The following is a 27,099-nucleotide window of genomic DNA, read 5'->3' as shown; positions in this document are numbered from 1 at the left end:
AAGCCCACTGATGGAGCTTCTTTGAAATATTACACAATTTCTCAGGGTATTAAATTTGATTTGAAAATGTGTTAAAATTAAAACATTTTAAATGTTTGAAAATGTGTTAAAATTAAAACATTTTAAATGTTTGAAAATGTGTTAAAATTAAAACATTTTAAATGTTTGAAAATGTGTTAAGGCAGCCCATGTGCGCTCAGTCACTAAGGTGTGTCCCACTCTTTGTGACCCCATGGACTGTAGCCCGCCAGGCTTCTCTGTCCATGGGATTTCCCAGGCAAGAATATTGGAGTGGGGTCGCCATTCTCTTCTCCAAAGGCAGCCCATGGTAATGGAGGATTTAGAGGTTTCTTAAAGATAAATGCATTTAGTTTACTAGTATGAATTGTGTGTTTCAATTCCTGGCCCCCCCCCTAAATCAAGATGGCTTAGTTTTGTTTTTGTACAATCTGGACCCACCATGTTGGCTTTTTTCCTCTAATTGCATTATTATGTCTTTTATATTTTATAAATTATATATATATACAAGTAAAATTCAAATATCACAAATAGAGTCAAATGCCTCCTCGATCACAACTCCCAACCCAGAATGTTTCATCTATTGTGCATTTGCTTTTATCTCATTAAAGTTTTTCAATTCTATCATTTCTCCTCTTCACCATATTGTCCTAAAATTTTTCATTTTTTTAAACCAAACAAAATGTGCTGATAATTTTAAAAGTAAAATAGTGTTAAAAAGTATTGTAATATAACCATCTCCTGCTTTCCAGAGGCAATGGCTTTCAAATCTTTTAGCTTTTTCTTCAGATATTTCAATATCTGGAGATTAATAATATTCATCTCTTTCTCCCGTTCTTCAGTTTGTAGGTATTATCTATTGACTCCCTGTATGAGGGATGAGAGGATTCCCTGGTGGCTCAGACAGTAAAGGATCTGCCCTCAATGAGAGACCTGGGTTCAATCCCTGGGTCAGGAAGATCCCCTGGAGGAGGGCATGACAACCCACACCAGTATTCTTGCCTGGAGAATCCCATGGACAGAGGAGTCTGGCAAGCCACAGTCCATAGGGTTGTAGAGAGCTGGACATGACTGAGTGACTTTTACACACACACATGCACATACATGAGGGATGTGGATTCAGCTTTCTGTATCACCTTCTTTCATTCCATTCTTCTCCCTAGTTTTATCTCACCATTAAAAACATTAAGTTCCTAGTCAATACTTTGATCTTTATAACAGGTAAATATTTCTTACTACTGAACAAATAATGTTTATGATTACGGTTACCTTTACTTTCATGAACAACTTCTGTTTTTCTTAGAGTTAAAAATGACGTCATTTTAAAATGATATCATTTAAAGGAAAAAAAAAAGATGCTTAGTTGTTTTTAAACATATAATTGGAGGGTTGCAACTTTGAGCCCCACCTGCTGGCCTCTGGGTTTGGTAGAGGGGCTGGGGACTGAGTTAATCATTGGTCACGCCTACATGCTGAAACTTCCAAGAAATCCCTGAACTGTAGGGTTCGGAGAGCTTCTGTGTGGGCAAACATGTAGAGGTGCCGAATCCCTTCCATTTAGCTCTTCCTGAGTTGTATCCTTAGCAATAAATGGGTTATAGTAAGAAAAGAGCTTTCCTGAGTTCTATGAGCTATTCTAGGAAATCATCAAACTCCAGTAAGGGGTCATAGGAATCCCAGATTTATAGGAGTTGATCAGAAGTATGGGAGGCCTGGACTCGCAGTTGGCTTCTGAAGTGGGGGAGGCGCCGTCCTGTGGGACTGGGTCCTTAATCTGTGTGGTGTGTGCTAACTCCAGGTAATCAGTGTCAGAAGTGTTGATGTGAGTGGAGTGGAGAAAAACAGTGCTTTTCTTTTAGTGTCCCTGGAACAATGTAAGGGCATTAGAGAGTTTTAAGCTAGAGGAGTACATTTTCAGCTTTGCATGAAAAAAAGTATTCTCTGGCTACTGTGTGGAGAGTGCCTTGCAAGGGGAGCAAGAATGGAAGCAAGGTAACCAGTGAGGAGGCCATCGCAGGCTTCAAGGAGGGGAGGACATATCAGGTGGGACTCAAGGGCAGGTGGTGAAGATGAAAAGAAGTAGATGGATTGAAGAGACAGTCTAAGATGTGAATATACAAGACTCGGCACTTGATTGGATATGAGTGTGGAAAACATCTTCCTGAATCTTTTCTGGGCCCCTTTATTTCTTACCTGTTGCCACTAAGTCAAATCAAAGGTATGTAATGACCTCCTCATTCCTGTGCTAACAAGAATGAACCAAGAAAGCTGCCGCTTGAGTGTTTGCAGGGGGTGCCCTCCCGGAGCTGCCAGCCTTACTTTAGAGCTGAAGGAATGCAGAGCACAGAGGGGAGTCGCCTGTCCAGATTTCCACAGGGTCCCACGCAGTGAGGGCGGAACTAGGCTTGGAACCAGGCAGTCTGCTCTGTGCATCATGCATTTCTCAATCCCACAGTCTAGCCCAGTCCCTTGGTACCTTGTGCTTGAATGACCGCCACCCACTTCTCTCAAGTCTCCCACATCCTTCAGTCTTTCCTCTAGTTCATTTTCACTTACAGTGTCAGACACCTCTTTCCCTAACTCCATTTCTACCCTCCCATGTCCCAGTCCAGAACCAGGTTTTTAATAAAACCCTCAAGTGTCTGATTTTAGGGCCATCTATGATCTGACCCACTCTACCAATGCAATCTACTTCCTCACTTTTCTTTAATATGGGCATGCATTTGTTTCATTTTAACTGTTTATATAATTTAGATATCTCATAGTTTGAGTCAAGAGTTGCACTGAAGTAACAGATTAATGGTAGGCTTTCCCTTAATCGTATCAAAAGACAATGGCATCTTTCCATTCATTTTAAGAGTGTTTTTCCTCTGAGGTAAGAGATGTTTGAAAGTGAAAGTGAAGTCGCTCAGTCGTGTCTGACTCTTTGCAACCCCATGTACTGTCGCCTATCAGGCTTCTCCGTCCATGGGATTTTCCAGGCAAGAGTGCTGGAGTGGATTGCCATTTCCTTCTCCAGGGCATCTTCCCGACCCAGGAATTGAACCCAGGTCCCCCGCATTGCAGGCAGACGCTTTACCGTCTGAGCCACCTGATGTTTGTGAGTCTAGGCCAAATACCTTTAAGAACCTAAGACCTAAGCAGAGGTGTGTACCTGGAAAGGGACTATTTGCAATAGTCGCTCTGAGAAGCCCCTGAGCCTTGACTACTCAGCTAAATGTGGGGTCTCAGGGGCCCTACTGTTAGCAGTTATCATAACTGCAGGGGAACTTGGGAAATCAGGCAGAATTCCCCTGGGAAGTTAGAAATGAAGAAAGTGTGGTTGAGGTTGTATGTGGGGAGCTCAGGGCGTGTGCTGTGGAGGAGGGAAACCCATGGCCCTGACCTGCTGAGGAAGGGCTTGGAGTGATTCTCAAAGCTTCCCGGGAGGTGGGTTGTCCCAGCGCTGGACACTTAAAGGGAAAACCTGGCAGATGGTTGGGTCAGCATTTGCTGATGTGAAGGCCAGTATTGACAGAGGGAAGCCACAGGACTGTTTGAAAAGTGACCAACATGGTGATTGATGAGTGTGCAAATTCACTCAGGCAGATGGACACTTGTTGTGTGTGGAGAGGCAACATGACGTGGTACCTTATGCTGGTATTCCAGTGGTGACATGATGGTCACGTCATTTATCCAAGTGAAATGGAGTGAAAGTCGCTCAGTCGTGTCCGACTCTTTGTGACCCCATGGACTATACAGTCCATGGAATTCTCCAGGCCAGAATTCTGGAGTAGGTAACCTATCCCTTCTCCAGTGGATCTTCCCAACCCAGGAATCGAACCAGGGTCTCCTGCACTGCAGGCAGATTCTTTACCAGCTGAGCTACCAGGGAAGCCCAATTTATCCAAACTTAGACACTAAAAAAAAACAACTATGATGATCTTTTATTTTTCAATATTTAGTTGTGTATTTTTGGCTGCCCTGGGTCTTCGTTGCTGCATGTGGGCTTTCTCAGTCGCGGCAAGTGGGGCTGCTCTCTAGTTGCAATGTGTGGGCTTCTCATTACAGTGGTTTCTCTTGTTGCGGAGCACAGGATCTAGGCGTGTGGGCTTCAGTAGTTGAGGTTCTCTGGCTCTAGAGCACAGGCTCAGTAGTTGTGCTGCGTGGGCTTGCTATGTGGCATGTGGAATCTTCTCAGACTGGGGATCGAATCCATGTCCCCTGCACTGGCAGGCAGATTCTTAACCACTGGACCACCAAGAAAGTCCCCTTAGACACTTAGAAAGGAGAGCTATAATTGATATGCTTATATTTGTCTGCTCGGACTGCTGTAACCGGTAGCTTAAAGAACCAAAATTCTAAAAACTGCGAGAAATAAATTTCTTCTTTGTGCACATGTGCAGAGAACAAGCTGTCTGGTGTCTCTTCTTACAAGGACACTAATCCCATCATGAGGACAGGACCTCACTTAACCCTGTTGCTGCTGCTGCTGCGTCGTTTCAGTCATGTCCGACTCTGTGCGACCCCATAGATTGCAGCCCACCAGGCTCTGCCGTCCATGGGATTCTCCAGGCAAGAACACTGGAGTGGGTTGCCATTTCCTTCTCCAAGGTATGAAACTGAAAAGTGAAAGTGAAGTCTTTCAGTCATGTCCGACTCGTATTGACCCCATGGACTTGAGCCTACCAGGCTCCTCTGTCCATGGGATTCTCCAGGCAAGCGTACTGGAGTGGGCTGCCATTGCCTTCTCTGTGCTTAACCCTAGTCACTTCCTAAAGGCCCCATCTGTAACAGCATCACACTGGAGGTTAGGGCTCCATATAAATGGGGGCATGGGGCACCAGAGACACAAACATTCACTCCCGAGCAACGCAGGAGCACCCTTCCTGGGCCGGCCAGGAGGAAGTCCATCCCATGTGAGCCCAGGCCCTGGGTCATGCGGAGCTGGCTTTCAGTCCTGCCTCTGCTGCCAAATGGCAGTATGTCCCAGAGGGGAGTTACTTAACCTTTGTGAACTTTTACTACATCTGAAAAAGGGGGCTTTAAAATTTTTATTTTATCGAATTATAGCTGATTGACACCGTTGTATTAATTTCTGTTGCATATCAAAGTGCCCATCTTTGCATGAAATGTTCCTTTGGTATCGCTAATGTTCTTGAAGAGATCTCTAGTCTTTCCCTTTCCATTGTTTTCCTCTATTTCTTTGCATTGATCACTGAGGAAGGCTTTCTTATCTTTCCTTGCTATTCTTTGGAACTCTGCATTCAAATGGGTATATCTCTCCTTTACTCCTTTGCCTTTCACTTCCCTTCTTTTCTCAGCTATTTGTAATGCCTCCTCAGACAACCATTTTGCCTTTTTGCATTTCTTTTTCTTGGAGATGGTCTTGATCACTGCCTCCTGTACAATGTCATGAACCTCCACCCATAGTTCTTCAGGCAGTCTGTCTATCAGACCTAATCCCTTGAATCTGTCACTCTCACTGTATAATCGTAAGAGATTTTATTTAGGTCGTACCTGAATGGTCTAGTGTTTTTCCCTACTTTCTTCTATTTAAGTCTGAATTTGGCAATAAGGAGTTCATGATCTGAGCCACAATCAGCTCCTGGTCTTGTTTTTGCTGGCTATATAGAGCTTCTCCATCTTTGGCTGCAAAGAGTATAATCAATGTGATTTCAGTATTGACCATCTGGTGATGTCCACGTGTAGAGTCGTCTCTTGTGTTGTTGGAAGAGGGTGTTTGCTATGACCAGTGCATTCTCTTGGCAAAACTGTTAGCATTTGCCCTGCTTCATTTTGTACTCCAAGGCCAAACTTGCCTGTTATACAGAGATCATTCCGTGGTTTTTGAGATTGCACCCAAGTACTGCATTTTGGACTCTTTTGTTGACTATGAGGGCTGCTGCTGCTGCTGCTGCTGCTAAGTCACTTCATTCGTGTCCAACTCTGTGCAACCCCATAGATGGCAGCCCACCAGACTCCACCGTCCCTGGGATTCTCCAGGCAAGAACACTGGAGTGGGTTGCCATTTCCTTCTCCAATGCATGAAAGTGAAAAGTGAAAGTGAAGTCGCTCAGTCATGTCCGACCCTCAGGGACCCCATGGACTGCAGCCTCCCAGGCTCCTCCGTCCATGGGATTTTCCAGGCAAGAGTACTGGAGTGGGGTGTCATTGCCTTCTCTGATAAGGACTACTCCATTTCTTCTAAGGGATTCTTGCCTACAGTAGTAGATATAATGGTCATCTGAATTAAATTCACCCATTCCAGTCCATTTTAGTTCACTGATTCCTAAAATGTCAATGTTCACTCTTGCCATCTCCTGTTTGACCAATTCCAATTTACCTTGATTCATGGACCTAACATCCCAGGTTCCTATGCAACATTGCTTTTACAGCATCAGACTTTACTTTCATCATCAGTCACACCCACAACTGGGCTTTGTTTTTGCTTGGGCTCCATCTCTTCATTCTTTATGAGTTATTTCTCCACTCTTCTCCAGTAGCATATTGGGCACCTACCAACCTGGGGAGTTCATCTTTCAGTGTCATATCTTTTGCCTTTTCATACTGTTCATGGGGTTCTCAAGGCAAAAAAAGGGAACATTTCATGCAAAGATGGGCACAATAAAGGACAGAAATGGTATGGACCTAACAGAAGCAGAAGATATTAAGAAGAGGTGGCAAGAATACACAGAAGAACTAAACAAAAAAGATCTTCATTACCCAGATAACCACGATGGTGTGATCACTGACCTAGAGCCAGACATCCTTCAGTGTGAAGTCAAGTGGGCCTTAGAAAGCATCACTACAAACGAAGCTAGTGGAGGTGATGGAATTCCAGTGGAGCTCTTTCAAATCCTGAAAGATGATGCTGTGAAAGTGCTGCACTCAATATGCCAGCAAATTTGGAAAACTCAGCAGTGGCCACAGGACTGGAAAAGGTCAGTTTTCATTCCAATCCCAAGGAAAGGCAATGCCAAAGAATGCTCAAACTACCGCACAATTGCACTCATCTCACACACTAGTAAAGTAATGCTCAAAATTCTCCAAGCCAGGCTTCAACAGTATGTGAACTGTGAACTTCCAGATGTTCAAGCTGGATTTAGAAAAGGCAGAGAAACCAGAGATCAAATTGCCAACATCTGTTGGATCATCGAAAAAGCAAGAGAGTTCCAGAAAAACATCTACTTCTACTTTATTGACAATGCCAAAGACTTTGACTGTGTGGATCACAACAAACTGTAAAAAATACTTAAAGAGGTGAGAATACCAGTCCACCTGACCTGCCTCCTGAGAAATCTGTACGCAGGTCAAGAAGCAACAGTTAGAACCAGACATGGAACAACAGACTGTTTCCAAATTGGGAAAGGAGTACGTCAAGGCTGTATATTGTCACCCTGCTTATTTAACTTATATGCAGAGTACATCATGCAAAATCCTGGGCTGGATGAAGTACAAGCTGGAATCAAGATTGCCGGGAGAAATATCAATAACCTCAGATATGCAGATGACACCACCCTTATGGAAGAAAGCAAAGAGGAACTACAGAGCCTCTTGATGAAAGTGAGAGGAGGGTGAAAAAGCTGGCTTAAATCTCAACATTAAGAAAACTAAGATCAAGGCATCTGGTCCCATCACTTCATGCAAATAGGTGGAGAAACAATGGAAATAGTAACAGACTTTATTTTCTTGGGCTCCAAAATCACTGCAGATGGTGACTGCAGCCATGAAATTAAAAGATGCTTGCTCCTTGGAAGAAAAGCTATGACCAACCTAGACAGCATATTAAAAAGCAGAGACATTACTTTGCCAACAATGGTCCATCTAGTGAAAGCTATGGTTTTTCCAGTGGTCATGTATGGATGTGAGAGTTGGACTATAGAGAAAGCTGAGCACCGAAGAATTGATGCTTTTGAACTGTGGTGTTGGAGAAAACTCTTGAGAGTCCCTTGGACTGCCAGGAGATCCAACCAGTCCATCCTAAAGGAAATCAGTCCTGAATATTCATTGGAAGGACTGATGCTGAAGCTGAAACTCCAATATTGATGTGAAGAACTGACCCATTGGAAAAGACCCTGATGCTGGGAAAGATTGAAGGCAGGAAGAGAAGGGGCCGACAGAGGATGAGATGGTTGGATGGTATCACTGACTCGATGGACATGAGTTTGAGCAAGCTCCGAGAGCTGGTGATGGACAGGGAAGCCTGGCGTGCTGCAGTCCAGGGGGTTGCAAAGAGTGGAACATGACTGAATGACTGAAGTAGACTAGATAGCAAAGTGACTTAGTTATACATACATATATATATATATATATATCTTTTTCATATTCTTCTCCATTGTGGTTTACCACAGAATATTGAGTGTACTTCCTTGTGCTATACAGTAGGACATTGCTGTTTATCCATTCTCCATTTACTGCTAGTCCCCAACTCCTACTCCTTCCTTCCTTCCACCTTCTCTCTGCTGCCCTCTCCCCTGGCAACCACATGTCTGTGAGTCTGTTTCTGTTTCATAGACATGTTCATTTGTGTTGTATTTTAGATTCCACATGTAAGTGATATCCTGTAGTATTTGTCTTTCTCTGTGTGACTTATGTCTCTTTTTATAATCTCCTGGTTCTTCTGTGTTGCTGCAAATGGCATTATTTCATTCCTTTTATGGCTGAGTAGTGTTGCATTGTAAGTGTGTACCATCTCTTTATCCATTCATCTGTTCATGAACATGTAGGTTGCTTCCATGTCTTGGCTATTGTAGGTAGTGCTGCAGTGAATATAAGGGTTTAAGTATCTCTAAAAAGGGGGCTTAATAAGTGTATATTCCTCATGGAATTGTATGAGAATTGCATTAACTACTACATGTGAAGTAGCACAGAGCACAGTTATCAACATTGTGATCTAACAATAGGTTTATATGTAATAAATACACAGATATTATATTTACTCATAAATAAGATGCTATCTCTGCATGTTGACTGTATATATAAATATAACACATTCACAAACATATACTGTTTTGTGGACCAGCCCTTTGAATTTGGAAAATATCAGCCTTTCTCTTCTAAAGTACTCAGGTTCAGAAGCGAAGCCATTTAGTCATTGTAAGTAGGTGGGCTCAGGGTGGGGGTGGTTAAAATTTAACCATTATTCAAGGATTGCCCTTGGATAATAAAATTAGGAAAAAATAAGCCAGTCACTAAGGTGATGGGCCTTCTGAGGTACCTGGCAGTGTGATTGGGCCTCCCTGGAGGCTCCACTGATGAAGAACCCACCTGCCTGTGCAGGAGACATAAGAGAAGGGTTCAATCCCTGGGTTGGCAAGATCCCCTGGAGAAGGAAATGACAACCCGCTCCAGTATTCTTGCCTGGGAAATCCCATGGACAGAGGAGCCTGACAGGCTACAGTCCTTGGGGGTCACAAGATTCCCCTGTTCCCTACAAAGCCTGGTGCCTAATCTGCTATGTCTGTGAACTGCAGGGGGTGGTCAGGAAGACTAAGGAAGGGAAGGGGCTGCCTGTTGAGGGGAAGGGGTCTCAGTGGTCAGCTGACCTGAACCCCAGCCCTATGATCCCCAACAATCTGCTGATCGGTCATTTGGATCTTCCTTTCCCCAAACTGATTCCAGGAAGGAGGTGACCTGGCTGGAAATTTTCTGGTCACTCAAGAGGTACCTCCTCTCGCCTTCCCCTCCCACTGTATTGCTAACTACTAATATTCTGGCTTATATAGTAGGCTCAGAACACAGATGATTTGAGTGGCTCTTTTCTCAGTTCTCCCACAGATGTCACATCACCAGTGCCATTCTAAATGCCTAGGAGGGAAGTGAATGCATTGCACACAATGGCTGCATGAGTCCATTGTGGAACCTGGGATGAGAAGGGCTGTGACCAGGATCAGCCTCCCAGAGAGGAAGCAGTTCTGTGAACTGACAGGAACCGGTTTGGGAGGTGCTGAGAACAGCCACCCCCAGACGCAGCTGCGCTGGGAGGCCCGCATGGTCAGCCACTGACCCTTGTCCCTGCCCTGCCCGGGGTCCCTCTCGCTGAGCACCAACCTCAGCCTCACGCTTCCCTCAGCTCTGATGGGCTTCCCATGTCACTGGCATGTCTCTGACCTTCTAGAACACTCTATCCGAGAGGTTCACAGGTCCCTGGATTCCCAGTCACCTCTGGCACACACAGGTCCCCTGAAGAAGGCTGGAATGCGTGTGTGCAGGCACGGCTGCGCTGAGCTGGGGTGTGGGCCCTCAGCTGGTGCCATTCAACCAGATGGAGACTTGCTTCCCCACACGGGCCTCATGATTTGCAACTTCAGAGTTTTGTTTAGCAGGAGCTTAAATTACCACCTATCACAAACTTGTAGGGATGCCTGGAAATATTCAAAATGAGAGTTAAAATCTGGGATGACCAAGAGTCACATGGATGAATTTTATCAAAAGCTTTTTTTCCTAGAATGGATGCCTTGTTTATCTGGAAATTATTCAAGTTGCACGTCATTGCTTTGCCTGGACTCCTCTCCACCCCCTCTTCACTCCCACCTCACCCCCTTAAACCGATCCCCTCAGTCTCTGCATTCGGCTTTCATGTGCTTTGGACACTGTGTGCCCTGAGGGTCCGGAGAGGGAGCCGACTGCCCCCCACAGAAGGGCGCCGAAGCTTATTGTGCTTCCTTCTGCTTACAGGACACATTCAGCATGGCCACCAAGAAAGCGTCTCTGGATATACTTCTGCCCGATGGAAGGAGCATTAAAATCGAAATTCTAACATCAGATACTGCCGAAAGAGTCCTGGAGGTAAATTCGATCTAAGTTCCAGCCCCAGACCTCAATTTAGGAATCATTCTGTTTGAAGGCAGGGACTAGGATACAGTTACCTTCTGGAAGTTTCCTACCTGTCATTTTATTCTGGATGACTCGTTTGTAGAGATAAGAGACTGATGGGGAAATTATCTGAGTGACTGATGGAGGAATCTCAGCTACAGCCAATCTCTGGGATCTCTTCGGTTTTCCCCACCGCCCATGGGCTGGTGTTGGTTCCCTGGAACTCAGCCAGGGATGTGCCTCCTGCAAAAACTCAAAGTCCTTTATTATGGGATGTCCATGGTTGGGAGGAGGATGGAGGATGGAGCCCAGATGAGTCTATCCAGGGGGGCTGATGTCAGGTTCTGGCAGAGAATGACAGTGGGGTTGTCAACGCAGAAAGACTGCTCCCTTCTCTGATGCAGGGAAAGCCCCTGAAACCAATGCCCAGCGTGTCTAATCATGGGTCCACAGGGCCAGACCTGTGTTCCAGTCAGTTCTCTAAGGACCCAGAGGATGGGACCCAGAAAGCATTCTTCCTTCTCCAGATGCAGCCGTAACTAGCCTGGCCCCTGTGGCCTCTCCTCCCTCTACTGGGCTGTGGAGAGGACTCCTGGGTTGGCTCCCAGGTCCCTCTCCTGTAGAGAGTTTTAGCTTGTCAACTTAAATAGGAAGGTAAGATCAGGCATCTCAAAATTGTCAAGAAGATGCATGTAATCGGGAAATAGCAGAGGAATTGGCAACTGGGCACATACAAACTGGAGAGGTTGCTGGCGTGTCCGCTGAGGGCTTGGAAGAGACTGTATTTCCAGGCTGGGAACGTAAAGAGGGGAGAGTTCAGTTAGACTGCTGAAACCAAAACAAACAGAGACCGGATTTGAAAATTCCCTGAGCAGACAAAACCAGTCCAGTCGCACAAACAAAGCTCCATTCCACTTATTTCATGAGACCAGCCTGACCTCGGTCATATCTTGTTTGGGTCTCTGGAAACCATGAGCAAAATTTCCCAAGGTTGATGTGAGGCAACCCTGGACCAGCTCCCTAGCATTTAAAAATAATTCCAATATTATCAGTTTTCTGTGAATCAGGCATTTATGAGAAATCAGCCTCTCCGTCCTTAGGGCTTGTCTTCTTGAGGGCACACTTGTGGGGTTTTCCATTTTATATCCTCCAGTTGCATTTGCAATGCTTTCACCAATTCTAACCTTCCAGAGAAACATTCAATGAAGAATAAGAAGCTATGAACAGGAGGGGGTCAGAAAGTTTCTAGGACCTTTCCAAGGACGGGAATTCCCTGTGCTGGGGTCCTGGTGTCGGCTGGCTTCTGAGGCTGGCTTCTGAGCCGATGACGGGACGTGCTCCCTGCTGGACTCCCAGCCCTTGAGCCTGCCTCGCCCTGAGACCCTGGGCGCTTCCTGTTGCATCCTGGCTCCCCTTCCCAGCCTGCAGATTTGAGCTCACCTGCACCCTTTTGTTTGCACCCTCAGATTAGGAAATACCCCTCTCTAGGTCTTGCTCTGCTCAAGAATGATAATTTTATAACTTTCTTCCTAGCTGAAGTCACCACATACAGCCTTTTCTTGGCTGCTGGATTGTGACCCGTTTGCATGGTATCAGCAGCCACCTAGCTGCTGAAGCCATTCATTGAGAAGTTACTATGGTTCCTCCTCCACCTCCTCCTTAGCCCCCCAAATCCTACTTCCACTACATCCCATCTCTCTGCTATTCATTCACCCTCCCTCTTTGCTCCTTTCCATCCCCATGCCCCTAGCAGCCCCCCAAACTAGTTTCCCTGCTTCCAGTCTGGCTAATCTGTACTGATTTCTAGAATGATCTTTCTAAAATGCATCAAGGGCTCTTGGTGTTTAATACTTGAGGGGTTTTATACCGAGAGACCCCAGAACACAAATCACAGGTCCCTAAATTGCCCTCCCAGGACTAACAAAGTGGGAGAAAGACACAACAGAAGAAGATAGTAACAGTTGGTGTAGGGAACACAAACTCAGAGACTTCGGGGGCCAGGCACCTGAGACAGGGATGCAGCTGCAGGTTGTAAGCTAATTTGCAAATGGTTGGACCTGTAGAGACCTGGAGAGCAGCCACCCTCCTGAAGACACCATTATTGACATGTTTTCCATACACTGGGCTCACTGGCCAAATTAGACATAACTGTAGCTGAAGTCGGCTGCTGCTGGGAATATGGGGTCTCCTATCTTCTGGGGTTAGGTCAAGTCCCAGGTTCAAATTACAGAGCTGCCCCATCCTAGCTGTTTGAGTCTGGGTAAGTTATTTAATTTTTTGAGTTGATGTCTAAGTAATTATAGGAATAGCTTGTGATCCATCAGCAATGGCGGTTATCGTTCTTCATCAATATTGGTATTGGTACTGATATTAGAGGGAGTGCTGAATAAATATTGAGTAGGGCAGTAAGTCTGGAAGGCTGCCCTTGTAGCTCAGATGGTAAAGAGTCTGTCTGCAATGCTGGAGACCTGGGTTCAGTTCCTGGGTGGGGAAGATCCCCTGGAGAAGGAAATGGCTACCCATTCCAGTATTCTTGCCCAGAGAATCCCATGGACAGAGGAGCCTGGCACGCTACAGTCCACGGGGTCGCAAGAGTCAGACACGACTGAGCGACTAAGCATACACACAGGGAATAAACCTAGGGTTCCATGATGCCACCTGTTTCGGCCAGTTTCCCTTTGTAACTAATAGCATAAGTTGAATGAGGTACTTTAACCTCAGAAAAATGAACTTCCCTTCTTCCATCACACTGGCCAGTGAGAAATTCAAACCCACGGCATGGACATCCTTGGCACTGGAAGTAAAACAAAGTAAAGGAGTTTCCCTAAAAGGTAAATCGAACACTTGTGCTGTGTTGTGCTTAGTCACTCGGTCATGTCTGACTCTTTGTGACCCCACGGACAGAGGAGCCTGCCAGGCGATTCTCCAGGTAAGAAACTAGAGTGGGTTGCCACGCCCTCCTCCGGGGGATCTTCCCAACCCAGGGATCGAACCCAGGTCTCCCACATTGCAGGCAGATTCTTTACCATCTGAGCCACCAGAGAAGTCCAAAAGCAAATACTTGGCCAGGCACTGCTGTGAATTCTCTTCCAGGGAAGTTCAATAGGTGGTATAAAATGTAATTTGCATTTTGTAATTAAAAATTATTGTCTGTATCTTTTCAAGGTACTTGTTACCACTCTCACCTCACCACTCTCATTTCACTTCTCCAGCTATCCTGCTGGGTTCTTTTAAGGACCAGCAACAAAGTAAAATCTCTTTTTTAATTTTGTATACATTTGTGCTAATGTAGTTGTACTAGTGGTATTTGAGTTTTGAAGCATCATTGACGTTTGCTAAGAAGGAAATACTATCGTGTCTCTTTTTGTGCTGATTTTTCCTCTTGAAAGAAGGTGTTTATCTATGTCTTTATAAATTGTAGAAAGCGTCTCTGTTCTCTTTCTTCTCACTCCACTATCTTCCTTGGCTTGTAAGCTTCCTGTTTTCACTGAATGAGTCAGAGAAAAGAGGAATCTAATTTGAGCGGATGTGGGTCTTATTTACTTTAGGAAAGGATGACTTTGCAATCTATTACTACTGGTGCTCACTCAGCCCCACACACAGAGGTGCCCTGTGGTTTGGTTTGGACTTTTTGTTTGTTTGCTTATTTTTGCAAGGGCCTAGGGAAAAGAGTAAAAGGTAGAAAGAAGGAAAATGGGGATAAACATTGAGTAAAAGCTGTGAAAAGTTCCCAAGCTCATCTTTATTTTCAGAGCTATATTAAGAACACCCACTCATACCATCCACCTCTTTAGACTGTCTCTCAAGGTAATTTACACGCCTCAGACAGGAAAAGTACCACTTTGAGTCTAGCATTTATACAACTGCCACCTTGAGAACCTGGAGCCCTGGTTAAAAGGTCAGCTCATGAACAGAGCTGTACAGGTGGACTCTCACATGTTGCAGAGGTGGTCCAGCGAATTCAGACTAGGTGTGCAAAGAAATCACCCAGGAACCCTGCCTTAAAGAGGGGTGGTCTGGCTAAGTGGAGAGGGAAAGGGCCAATGGAACAGGAACGTTCCTGCTGAGGGAGGGTGAATGGACGTGAAATGTTACAAGGTTACGGCCTCAAATGAAATCATCTGTGTTGAAATGAAAGCTGTTGGAGGTAAAGGTCAAAGAGGAATATGAAATGAAGGCAGCCTGTGCCCAGGATCTGAGGTTTCACTGAGCAAAAGCCACGTGAATTAGACTTGACCATCACAGCAGACAGCAGAGAGAAGGAAGCCTGGGGTATCACAGGTGAACATTATCCTGTATACTTTCATATGCCAGCCAAGTGGTGGGGAACATCCCTTTTCCCAGGATCTGGTAATCCGGCCCTGGGGCAGGCAAGTTGGACCAATGATCGTGGTGAATGGCTACTGCCCCCAGGGGACAATAAAGACCAAAACCATCTGGGAAGACGTGCCTGCATGTGAGATGGGACAAACCAGTCTCAGCTGGGACCAGTTCATGTCCATTGCAGGGGGACCAAGTTTTATTTTCTTTACTGTATTTTTTTTTTAATTTCTAAATTTTCTAAAATGAGTATGAACCATTTTTAGATTTGGGAAAGAGTTCTCTTAGTGTCTACTGCCCCCTTAAAGCTCTTTTTAATTGGCATTTACAGGTGGCCGCTCCTAACTTTTCCCTTTTTCTTGTCTTTGGTTAAAGGTGGTGTCACACAACATTGGACTGTGTCAGGAGCTGCTGGAATACTTCAGCCTATTTCTTATTCAGTTTTGCAAAGAAGGCAGGCTGTCTGGTAAGAAGGACAGAAGAGGTGCAGGCAGCCTGAGATGGTACAGGCTGGTGGGGGCAAGTGCTCAGCCAGGAGATGAAGGATTGCCACTGAGGGGCCGGTTACACTCACCTCAAGGGGAACTCCCAGTGTGTGGTCCCTACTATGACTCTTGGCTCCTGGACTGGACATCTGTTTTGGGGGGTTGAGGTTATGCCTTTGGGCTTCCCTGGTGGCTCAGATGGTAAAGAATCTGCCTGCAATGTAGGAGACTTGGGTTCGATTCCTGGGTTGGGAAGATCCCCTGGAGAAGGCAATGGCAACCCACTCCAGTATTCTTGCCTGGAGAATCCCATGAACAGAGGAGTCTGATGGGCTCCAGTCCATGGGGTTGCAGAGAGCTGGACATGTCTAAGGGACTAACATTTTCACTTTCACTGTGCCTTGGACCTCGGGGTGAGCTGGGGTGAGCAGCTCCAGAGAGGCAGTGAAGTCAGGAGCAAGACGTCAGTTCTTTCCAGTAACTACACTTCCTCTGGGGGCTCTTGACCCCAGTCCTGCTATCTAGGCACACCTTCATCTCTGCCCTGGCTGCTGGCCGCCAGCCATGCCACAGCCCCCTTGTGCTGGAGTGCTGAACTCTGGGCATCAGCAGATCCCATCAGACCATCATGTCTCCTTGTTAAGGAATATTTGCTTTAAAGTGTGGATGGTATAATTCAGTTCTTAGATCCTTTAAAAAAACTCTACTTGCAGTGAGATAGTGACCGATGACATTATGTTTCATATCAGTCAGTTCAGTCAGTTCAGGCGCTCAGTCTTGTCTGACTCTTTGTGACCTCACGGACTGCAGCAAGCCAGGCTTCTCTGTCCATCAACAACTCCCAGACTTTACTCAAACTCACGTCCATCGCGTCGGTGATGCCATCCAACCCTCTCATCCTCTGTCATCCCCTCCTCCCGTCTTCAGTCTTTCCCAGCATCAGGGTCTTTTCCCATATGTTTCGCTTTTCTCTGCAGTGCGTTTTTAAAAATTACAAGTTGTTGTTGTTGTTGTGAAATGGTATGTTACCTCTGAGTAGTTTATATATGTTCTCAGGTGCTTTGGGGAGGTGATTTGGAGGTGGAAGTTAGGAAAACCTCCTAACTTGGCCACCAGGAGCTGTGGTGTGCTGGTGAAGGCATTGGATCTCTGTGGACCTCAGTTTCTTCATCCGTATCACAATGAAAATGTCCCCTACTCAAAGTACTGGTCCTTTTTTTTTTTTAAATACCTGTGAAGTTTTTTTAAAAAATGTATTAGCTGCACTGAATCTTCATTGCTGCATGGACTTTTCTTTAGTTGCGGCGAGCGGAGGCTATCCTGTAGTTGTGATGCATGGACTTATTGCGGTGGCTTCTCTTGTTGCTGAGCACAGGCTCCAGGGCATGTGGGCTTCAGTAGCTGTGGCGGGAGGGCTCAGTAGTTGCAGTTCCCAGGCTCTTGAGCACAGGCTCAATAGTTGTAGCGCACAGGCTTAGTTGCTTTGTTTGCAGCATGTGGGATCTTCCTGGACCAGGATTCGAACCCGTGTGTTCTGCACTGGCAGGCAGATTCTTAACCACTGAGCCACCAGGAAAGCCCAAGGCACTGGTCTTTTATGAGGATCAAAGGCTACTCATTTTTTGAATGAATTTTAGAAAGTTAAAAATTGTATACAAATGCAAGAGAATATTATTAATGTGATTTTATTCCTTCCAATATTAATGCTCTATTTTATCTCTTTAAAGCACTGTATGTAAACACTGTGTGTAAATATGTATGTATTTCAACCAGGAAGACTCTTTCTTCTTTCTCTAGTCGTGAAAAAATTGGCCGACTTTGAACTCCCATGTGTTAGCCTTCGAAGTTCTGAAGTGGAAAACTGCAAGGTTGGACTCAGGAAGTGGTGAGTAAGCATTAATTATGACAGAGTGTTTCTGGATATCTTAGCTTTGCTAATAAGAACTTGTCTGAATCTCACCACATCTGGCTTACAGTCTAACAGCTGGACAGAGCTCAGGGCCTTGGGGAAGGTCAAGAGGAAAGCAGTGAAGGAGGGCGGGGCAAGGAAATGAACCAGAACATTTGTCCTAAAGAATAGGCTGTTGAGGATGACTTTCACTGGCTCACATTAAAAACCTGAGGGATAGTATCATAAGGATGGCAACCATGAAGATAAGGCTGGGAGTAGGGGGACTGGGGATTGAAGCAGGTAATGGCAAGTAATTGCAGGGTTTGCTTTGGAATATATGACTGACTGCTTAATTGAAGGAGTTTATTGATGATTACAAGCAAGTCTGATTTATCTGTTGAACTATGGCATTTTCTGAAGGCAGAGAGGACTCAGCTAATTTGCAGTGAACTTGAACTCTATGTATTCAGCTTACCTTCCTAATGGATTCCAATTATACATGCTTATGTAGCAGAGCCTGACATATTTTCCTAGATTGAGAAGACGAAATCTAGGGGGAAAAAATCTGCTGTATTTTTGCAGAAAACACCTTTATTTCCCCCAGATACAAGGGATCCTATGGAGAACAAGTGAACAAAATAACAATGAGAAGCAGGACACTCTCCATTGGCACGGGGGGCAGATTAGTCTGTATTTCCCAGTGTATATCACTGTGGCTGTATTGGATTGCTTCTTTGGTTTACTCTCTGCTGGCCCAGTTATTCTGTAATCTGAACACAGAAGCTCTAAAGAAAGGCATTTGAAATCAAGGAATAGTAATAATCTTGACCTTGTGGTGCCTTGTTAGAGCTCCAGGCTGTGGCTTCAAATTTTGGAAAGGGATTCCCAGCAAGGCTAGAAGTTCATGTACTGCTATTCGAAAGTATTCTGAGAAATAATTGAAATATGTGGCAGAGAGCCCTGAGAAGGCAAAAAGGTTGCAGTTTTGTCTGAGATTTTAGTGAGTAACAGGTGGCTAAGCACAGTTGTTCCTGGGATCTGAATATGTGCGTCTCAGGGTTTAGCTCAATAACTCTAGCCATGTTATTGAAGCTCTCTAAGCCTCAATTTCTTTATCTGTAAAATGAGAATATTAATGATAGTCTATCTCAGGATTATAGTGAGAGTTAAATGAAGTAATCCTATGTGCTCAATAAATTTTGGCCATGTTTTTTATTGTTATAGTGATAATAATCATGATGAAAATTGTAATTAAAAAACAAACCCTCTGGATTAGACTGTTTTGTCCACGAACTCTCTAAGAGATGAGGATTCTGTCCCTCATCTTAAACTTGAATTAGAAATTGGGCTTTGCCTGTGTCTACATCAAATAGATAAACTCTAGATCATAAGTACAAGATAAAATGTCTACCCCATCATCAGCCTGCATTTCAGATCCAGGCAGATTGCCTTTGCTCGTGGGGACCGAGAGGAAAGGAGGGCCTGCTTCAGCTCTTAGAGCTGAGGACGAGGTTACTGGAAGGGGCGAGTCTGGGGGCAGGATCCTGCAGGTCCTGGCCCTCTGTCCTGAGGGAGCCCTCACTAGGTGGGAGCAGGGAGGCTAGGTCGGCTACCACTTGCTGTGGAAGCCCCAGCAGGTGAGGGCTGTCGGTGAGGACAAGTCGAGTTTTAGGGATTTTTCTGTCAATTCCCTGATGCTTCTTGCTAAAGATGGTATAGTTCCTTCTAGACCAGAGGGTGGCCGGCCGTGGCCTCTCAGAGCTCCGGTCTGGGGTGAGTCTGGGGGCTCTCCATCTCTGGTGTAACAGTTGTTGTCTCTGCCACATAGGGCACCCGGGGTGCAGGGGTGAAATAGCTAAATGGAACATACATAGGAACGCTTCAGTTGCTTCTCCCCAGCTGCTAGAATGAAGTTGATCTTCGAGCATCTGTATTTTCATCCTTTTCCTGGTCTATGACAATCCCATCATCTCCTCCCCCTCCTCTGCTGAGCTCCGTGATTCTGCTCACTCTGCCTTCAGACTGATGATAGACCAACCCTGGCGTACCCTCTCCTGATGGTTTCAGTCCGGTCTTGGCTGGCTACTGCATTCACATAGTATGTGTAACTTCACTTCATCCTGGCAATCCTGGATCTGCTAGACAAACATGAAGCTCTGCTATTTGCAAGTCCCTTTGCCAAGGTCCAGAGGTGCAAGGGGTCTGAATAGGACCCAGCCCCTGGGCTCAGGGATCTTCATATCTGGTGTAATACCAGCTTGATCAGTGCAGAGATCAGGGTAAATTCAGGGAGCTGAGGAAGCCCAGGGGATGGGTTGCTAACACAGCCTTGGGGAGTAGGGACCAGAAGAGGAGACACGAGGGTGAGGCTTGTGGGAGAGGCCGATAAGTCCAGGAAGAAGGCAGGTGAGGGGAGTGGTCTTTTGAATGGAGGGAGAAAAGAGAAGACAAGGTTGGAATGTATAGAGTGTGGGCCAGGGGAGAGAGGTCAGAGAGAGAACTGGAAATGAAAGTGGGATCTCCTATGAAGGGCCTTGGGAGTCAACAGGATAAGTGCTCCAACCCCTGGGACTATGAGCATCTGAAAGGTTCCTTGGGAAAGACTACTCCAGTTCGCATGTGGAGCGTGGGACTGAGGAACACAACTGAGGCGGAATGTCTGGTGAGAAGGTCACCTGAGCAGCTCAGGCAAGAGGTGAGGCGGCCTGGGCATAGGACAGTGATATGGATGTGGGTACAGGGCAGATGGCTATGCCGGGAATTGCAGGTGGGAAGGGGGCGTTGAGACTTGAGGCTTGATGTAAATGGAATGTGGACCATTTCCTTAAAGCCTTGTTTTTTGTGCATGTCTACTCACAGAGGGCACTAAATAGGCTTACAATGAGTCAGATCCTAAGAATCAGGCAGTGTGTTTTCACAGGCTTCTGTTGTAACAGCTGCAAAATCCTTGTATCTCCAGAGTTGGGTTATTTTTATTCAGATGAAATCAACCTTAATTTTGTTGTTGTTCATTCTGTTTATTGTCAAGAATAAGTGAGTGTAAATATATTATGGCTGACTTTTATAATTCACCAAGAACAGAGATAATGAAACATTGAGCAGAATTGAGTATTTATCAACATTATTTGAACACCTTATTATTCTGGGTCTTGTTTTCTTGCTTTAATTTACCAGTTATTTAAATGGTCTCATTTGTCTACCCATTTAGTTCATACCTCTCTCTTTTTCCCCTCAAATAAAATATAAGTTGAGCACGGACTTTGCTCTGTCTACTGATGTGTTTCAGGGTTTGGAATATAATAGTTGCTCAGTAAATATTGGTTAAATAAGCAGATGTTGGAGAAGGCAATGGCAACCCACTCCAGTACTCTTGCCTGGAAAATCCCATGGATGGAGGAGCCTGATGGGCTGCAGTCCATGGGGTTGCTAAGAGTCAGACACGACTGAGCAACTTCACTTTCACTTTTCACTTTCATGCATTGGAGAAGGAAATGGCATCCCACTCCAGTGTTTTTGCCTGGAGAATCCCAGGGGCGGGGGAGCCTGGTGGGCTGCCGTCTATGGGGTCGCACAGAGTCGGACACGACTGAAGCGACTTAGCAGCAGCAGCAGCAGCATAAAGACAATGGGAAACAGAAGAGGTCAGAGGTCACCGGAAGACTAGGCAGGCAGAAGACTGTGGCTGTGCTGGAAAAGGGGCCTTGGTTCAAGGCATTGAGGGCCACCAATTGAGAGAGCATGCCAACCCAGGTATGACCATCTACTGTGTCATAAATTAACTGAACACTCCTGAATCATGCAGGTACCTGGACCCATCCCTTGACGCCAGGCTGATGGACTGCAGAACAGCTGTAGATCTGATCTACATGCAGGTGAGGGGAACCAAGGGCTATCAGAACACCAGATATTATAGGCCTTTTGAGTTTGAAACAGAGAAGGTGTGTGTGGCAGTTCAGAATTCTATGGCGACACCTAGAAGAGGCCAATCCCTATAAACTGAAACTAGAACAGAGGTTACCAGGGGCTGGGGTGGAGGGAGTTGTTGTTTAATGGGGATAGATGTTTTGCTCGGGATAATGAAAAAGCTTTAGGTATAAAGAGAGGTGGTGGTTATATAACACTGTCAGTGTTTTTAGAGCCAGTGAATTGTACACCTCTAGATGGTTAAAATGTTATGCATATTTTAATCACAGTAAATAAACAAATATTTTAAGAGAAGTAGGGTTTGAGGGAAAATAATTCTACCTCCATTCTAACCATCTCTCCACACTGGCAGCTGACATTCCATCATCTAGGCTAATTTAATAGCCAGGAAAGGACAGCCCTGCTAATCTAAAGTCACAGAAAAACTGAAAGTGAAAGGCACTCAGTCACGTCTGACTCTTTGCGGCCCTGTGGACTGTAGCCCATCAGGCTCCTCTGTCCATGGGATTCTCCAGGCAGGACTACTGGAGTGAGTAGCCTTTGTCTTCTCCAGGTGATCTTCCCAACTCAGGGATCAAACCCAGGTCTCCTACATTGGAGGTGGATTCTTTACCATTTGAACCACCGGGGAAGCCAATTTAAAGTCACACATGGTCCCTAAATCTCACTTTAGCATAATCTTTTTTTCCTAAACCAACAAGTAGCGTACTTGTCTCCAGGGCCAGCTTCGTAGGCAAGTGGCCTGTGAGGCTGCACTGCCCCTTCCCTCCACGCTCAGAGGGGCCCCAGGCTTGTCTCACTCTCTGCTGTCACATCTTAAAATTCTTAAAGTTTTATAAAAGGACCACATTTTCATTTTGTACTAAGTCCTGCAAATGATGTAGTTGGTCTTGCCTTACTCCTGCCCCTCAATCCACAGAAAAGCACGTTTAGAGTTTGGCCTCCTTTCTTTTTCCGACTCATGCAGTGAAGGTTCTGCTTATCTGTCTGGAGGTCAGCAGATGCTGCCCCTGTGATGTATCACCGGGCACCCCCACCTCAGCCCCCACCTCAGTCCCCTCATCTTAGCCCCCCCACCTCAGCACCTCAGCCCCCCACCTCAGCCCCCCACCTCAGTCCTCTCATCTTAACCCCCCACCTCCCCCCCACCTCAGCCCCCACTTCTTCCCCAGCTCCCTGCCACTGTTCAACTTCACAGGGCAGCATCTTTGGAGGCCCATCCTTTCCCAGGCCTGGCTTAGACAGTTCTGGAGGGAAGTTTGGAAGCTTCTTTTAAGGATTTCCTTGAAATTACCCAACAGCTTATTCTCAAGCCCAGAACGGTGGGTCGAATTCCTGGCCTATTCAAACCCTCCCAAGGTTTGAATAATAAATTATTTATTATTTAATAAATAAATAAATCCCATCTCAGAATAAATCTCACATCCTAACACTTGTTTTATTTTCTCCTTAGCATTTCTACCATTTCACTATATAAAAAATTTGAGTTACTCTGTCTCTCCCTGCTAGAATGATTTCTCCATGAAATTGGGGGTTTGTTTGTTTACTGCTATTATCTCCAGAAACTAGAACTATTCCTGACATGACCTTAGCCTTAATCCTTTTGGGGGATCCTACATTGTACTGCTGCTGCTAAGTCACTTCAGTCGTGTCCGACTCTGTGCGACCCCATAGACGGCAGCCCACTAGGCTCCTCTGTCCCTGGGATTCTCCAGGCAAGAATACTGGAGTGGGTTGCCATTTCCTTCTCCAATGCATGAAAGTGAAAAGTGAAAGTGAAGTCGCTCAGTCGTGTCTGACTCTTAGCGACCCCATGGACTGCAGCCTTCCAGGCTCCTCCGTCCATGGGATTTTCCAGGCAAGAGTACTAGAGTGGGTTGCCGTTGCCTTCTCCGACATTGTACTAATTGAGCCTCATAATAACTCTGTCAGGAAGTTGGTGCTATCTACATTTTTTAAATTAAGTTTATTTATTTGTTTTAATTGGAGGTTAATTACCTTAGAGTATTGTGATGGTTTTTGTCATACATCAGTGTGAATCAGCCATAGGTATACATGTGTCCCCTCCATCCTGGCCATCTTTGTTTTTAAGAAGAAGAAATAAAGTTTGCTGACAAAGGATTGAGTAGGCTTAGACATGGAAGATTAGGAAAAGGGATTTAAAAACACATTTGCAGGTGGCTTTTATGTAGCGTGGTTCTAAACTGCTGTACTCTGTAGCTTTTCATAAGCTAAGGCAGAATTGAAGAGAGGGGAGAAGTTTCAGACGTTACTTTGAAAAAAAAAAAAAAAACAGGTAAAACCCTTTTTAAATGTTAACTTTTATTTATTTATTTGTTCTTGGTTGCTGAGTCTTTATTGCTGCCTGCGGGCTTTCTCTTAATTGCGGCGAGCAGAGTTTCTCTCTAGTTGTGGTGCGTGGACTTCTCGTTGTAGTGGCTTTTCCTGTTGCAGACCACGGGCTCTAGGCAACAGTAGTTGGGGCTTCAGTGGTTACAGCTCGTGGGCTCAGCAGTTTCAGATCTCAGGCTCTAGAGTGTGGGCTCAGTAGTTGTGATGCATGGGCTTAGTTGCCTGTCGGCATTTGGAATCTTCCTGGATCAGGGACCGAACCCGTTTCCCGTGCATTGGCAGGTGGATTCTTAACCAGTGGACCACCAGGGAAGCTCCAGACATTGCTTTTAATGAGCTTTGCTAGAACACATCCAACACCACAGTTCAAAAGCATCAATTCTTTGGCACTCAGCTTTCTTCACAGTCCAACTCTCACATCCATACATGACCACTGGAAAAACCATAGCCTTAACTAAACAGACCTTTGTTGGCAAAGTAATGTCTCTGCTTTTCAATATGCTATCTAGGTTGCGGAGAAGGCAATGGCACCCCACTCCAGTACTCTTGCCTGGAAAATCCCATGGACGGAGGAATCTGGTAGGCTGCAATCCATGAGGTCACTAAGAGTCGGGCACGACTGAGCGACTTCACTTTCACTTTTCACTTTCATGCATTGGAGAAGGAAATGGCAACCCACTCCAGTATTCTTGCCTGGAGAATCCCAGAGATGGAGGAGCCTGGTGGGCTGCCGTCTATGGGGTCGCACAGAGTCTGACACGACTGAAGTGACTTAGCAGCAGCAGCAGCAGCAGGACACAAGGAGGGCTTCCCAGATGGGCTAGTGGTAAAGAACCGGCCTGCCAGTGCAGGAGGCAAAGGAGACGAGGGTTCAATCCCTGGGTCAGGAAGATCCCCTGGGGGACGGAATGACAACCCACTCCAGTATTCTTGCCTGGAGAATCCCACGGACAGAAGAGCCTGGAGGGCCACAGTCCATGGGGTTGCAAGGAGTCGGACACAACTGAGTGACTGACACTTTCACTTTCTTTCAGGAGACAAGAAAACATTAATAGAACCTCCTGCAGTAGTTTGGTTATAGCAAAAAAAGGTAAAAGGATGGATTTTGATGCTCTGGTTTGCTAAAGAGCATAGAAGAGGAAAAACATGTACTTCCTTAGGTGACTTTTGGTCTTGTTTTCAACAATTCAATTGCTTTAATTAGATTATTTTTAGCAAGTCTTCATTTTTGGAGTGGTTTGTTATGTCTACTACTACTAAATCACTTCAGTCGTGTCTGACTCTGTGCAACCCCATGGATTGCAGCCTACCAGGCTTCTCCATCCATGGGATTCTCCAGGCAAGAACACTGGAGTGGGTTGCCATTTCCTTCTCCAGTGCATGAAAGTGAAAAGTGAAAGTGGAGTCACTCAGTCGTGTCCGACTCTTAGCGACCCCATGGACTGCAGCCTACCAGGCTCCTCCATCCATGGGATTTTCCAAGCAAGAGTACTGGAGTGGGGTGCCATTGCCTTTTCCCGGTTTGTTATGTAGCAACTGATAAAGAGCCATTCCCTTTAGTAGGATTAGGTGTGTTGTTGATACATGTGTTGAGTCTAATTGTCATTTAAAATCACTTCAAAAAGTATGATTCTGGATGGAAGGGGAGTTACTGCTTACGCAGAGAGGCAAAGACAGGGTGGCAGGGTTCCCTTTTGTACCAGGAAAGCAAATGTTCATCTTTGAAGACATGACTGCAGTTTCATGTTTCACATTTTCTTGCAAAGTGACAACCAAGTGCTTTATGTTCACACAGAGAGGAAACTGCTCTGTTTTATACTATGATTAAGCAAAAGGGCTGCCTAGCACAGGCTGAGCAGTGCCTCTGCAGGCGAGAGAAATCGCCAGATGCCTCAGAAGAAATGAAAGCAATTACCCGCCAGGAGGGATACGCTACACAGGACTGCCTTGTGGTTCTGTGTCATAATTTATTTGGCAGTCTTTTTTCTTAGTGTCACACAAGATTATGGTATCATAAAATCAGTGGAGTTTTCAGTTTGACAAAATAGAGCATCATTTGTGTAGAGATCTCCCCCAGTAGACCACCAGCCACACGCAGGGACCTTGGCTTTTTTGGCACAGGGCAGAGAAGGTGGGTGTGTGACTGAGCAGTCACAGCGGACCCAGCAGCCAGAATGTCACTGGAGGAGTCACAACCTTCACACCCATTTCTCCTTAGGTGACTTTTTAAGAGACCAAGACCATCTAGTAAACGATTTCCATGAAACTCTAAGAAGGCAAATCAAAATATCACTTATTAAATGTTTAATGTTCACTATTGTGCTTTTATGGCCAGAATACAGTTTTCAGCTCATTTCACGTCCTGCTTTGATCCATGCATAATCATGTTCAATGTACTTTTACCCCTGTTACATGAGTTGGAATGTAATTTACCATTTTAAATGTTCCCTGAGGCTTAGCACCACTGTTTCCTTGCTATTACAATGCCTTGTTAGTTACGTCCGGTTTGTTTGCCAATGCATCACCTAATTCTAGTATTGTTTCTGTGGGATGGTTTCCAGGGATACAGGGTAACAAGAATTAGGAACTACTAGCATCATACTTAGCAGCAGCAGCAGAATCATATGATGTTTATCAATCTTCATTAAGGAGTTGTAAACCAAAGAGAAACTGATGGTGTTTCCTCCTCTTATGGCTTGGGAAAAGATGGTTTCTTGAAAAGCACACTGAATGGTAGTTTCAAAAATGCCTTCTGTCCCTGCTCTGTCAGTGGCCCTCTCCTCTGGGTGACCTTGGACTGGTCACTTCTTCCTTCTGGAACTGGAACTACAATGTCTCCCTGTGAAGTGAAGAGACTGAACTAACAGTCTCTAAGTGTTCTTCCAGCTTTAACAGACTGGTATTCAAACCTTAGCTCTTTGCCTGGCAAAGTTTTCAAGAAACTATATAGCTGATGTCATAACAACCTCTGCCTTTATCATTTCTCAAATTCGAGTGAAGCTCCTGAGAAATGGAAAGGGGGCCCAGGGCCAGCAGGAGGGAGGGAACCACAACTGCTGCCTCCTTTGGGAAGTCCTCTCTGCCCCCTTGGCATTTTGTTCTGCCCTCCATCGTGGCACTCCCACCCAGTGTTGTGAATGCAGGTTCACATCTGCGTCTCTCTAATTAGACTCTGAATGGCCAAGGGCACAGACTGTGTCCTGGGCGCTTAGGAGATATGAATGAGTGAGAAGCAATCATCCTTTTAAAAAGTGAATCGAAGAATTCTGGGGAGTTCCTCTGATAAATAACTGTGCCATCATAATTAACCAT

At 45.5% G+C, this 27,099-nt stretch overlaps 1 protein-coding gene across 9 annotated transcripts in view; it reads left to right on the top strand.

The window, feature by feature from the left end:
• SNX31 (sorting nexin 31) overlaps positions 1–27,099 on the top strand; it is an 81,747-nt gene that overhangs the window by 22,921 nt on the left and 31,727 nt on the right. For 7 of the 9 annotated variants that reach the window (XM_086336162.1, XM_086336161.1, XM_086336160.1 and 4 more), the window contains 4 exons: positions 10,678–10,788; positions 15,511–15,601; positions 17,418–17,505; positions 21,314–21,383. In XM_086336162.1, coding sequence (XP_086192288.1) covers positions 10,678–10,788; positions 15,511–15,601; positions 17,418–17,505; positions 21,314–21,383 — 360 coding nt within the window. Of the gene's footprint in view, positions 1–10,677; positions 10,789–14,938; positions 15,097–15,510; positions 15,602–17,417; positions 17,506–21,313; positions 21,384–27,099 lie in introns of those variants that run through there. The other 2 variants (XM_086336166.1, XM_086336165.1) reach the window with 2 other exon arrangements.

This window comes from Bos grunniens, chromosome 14 (assembly GCF_055505025.1).
Source record: "Bos grunniens cultivar Pamir isolate PY7600 chromosome 14, Bosgru_T2T1.0, whole genome shotgun sequence".
NCBI classification, from domain to species: domain Eukaryota; kingdom Metazoa; phylum Chordata; class Mammalia; order Artiodactyla; family Bovidae; genus Bos; species Bos grunniens.
This window is presented reverse-complemented; position numbering and strand designations above follow the sequence as displayed.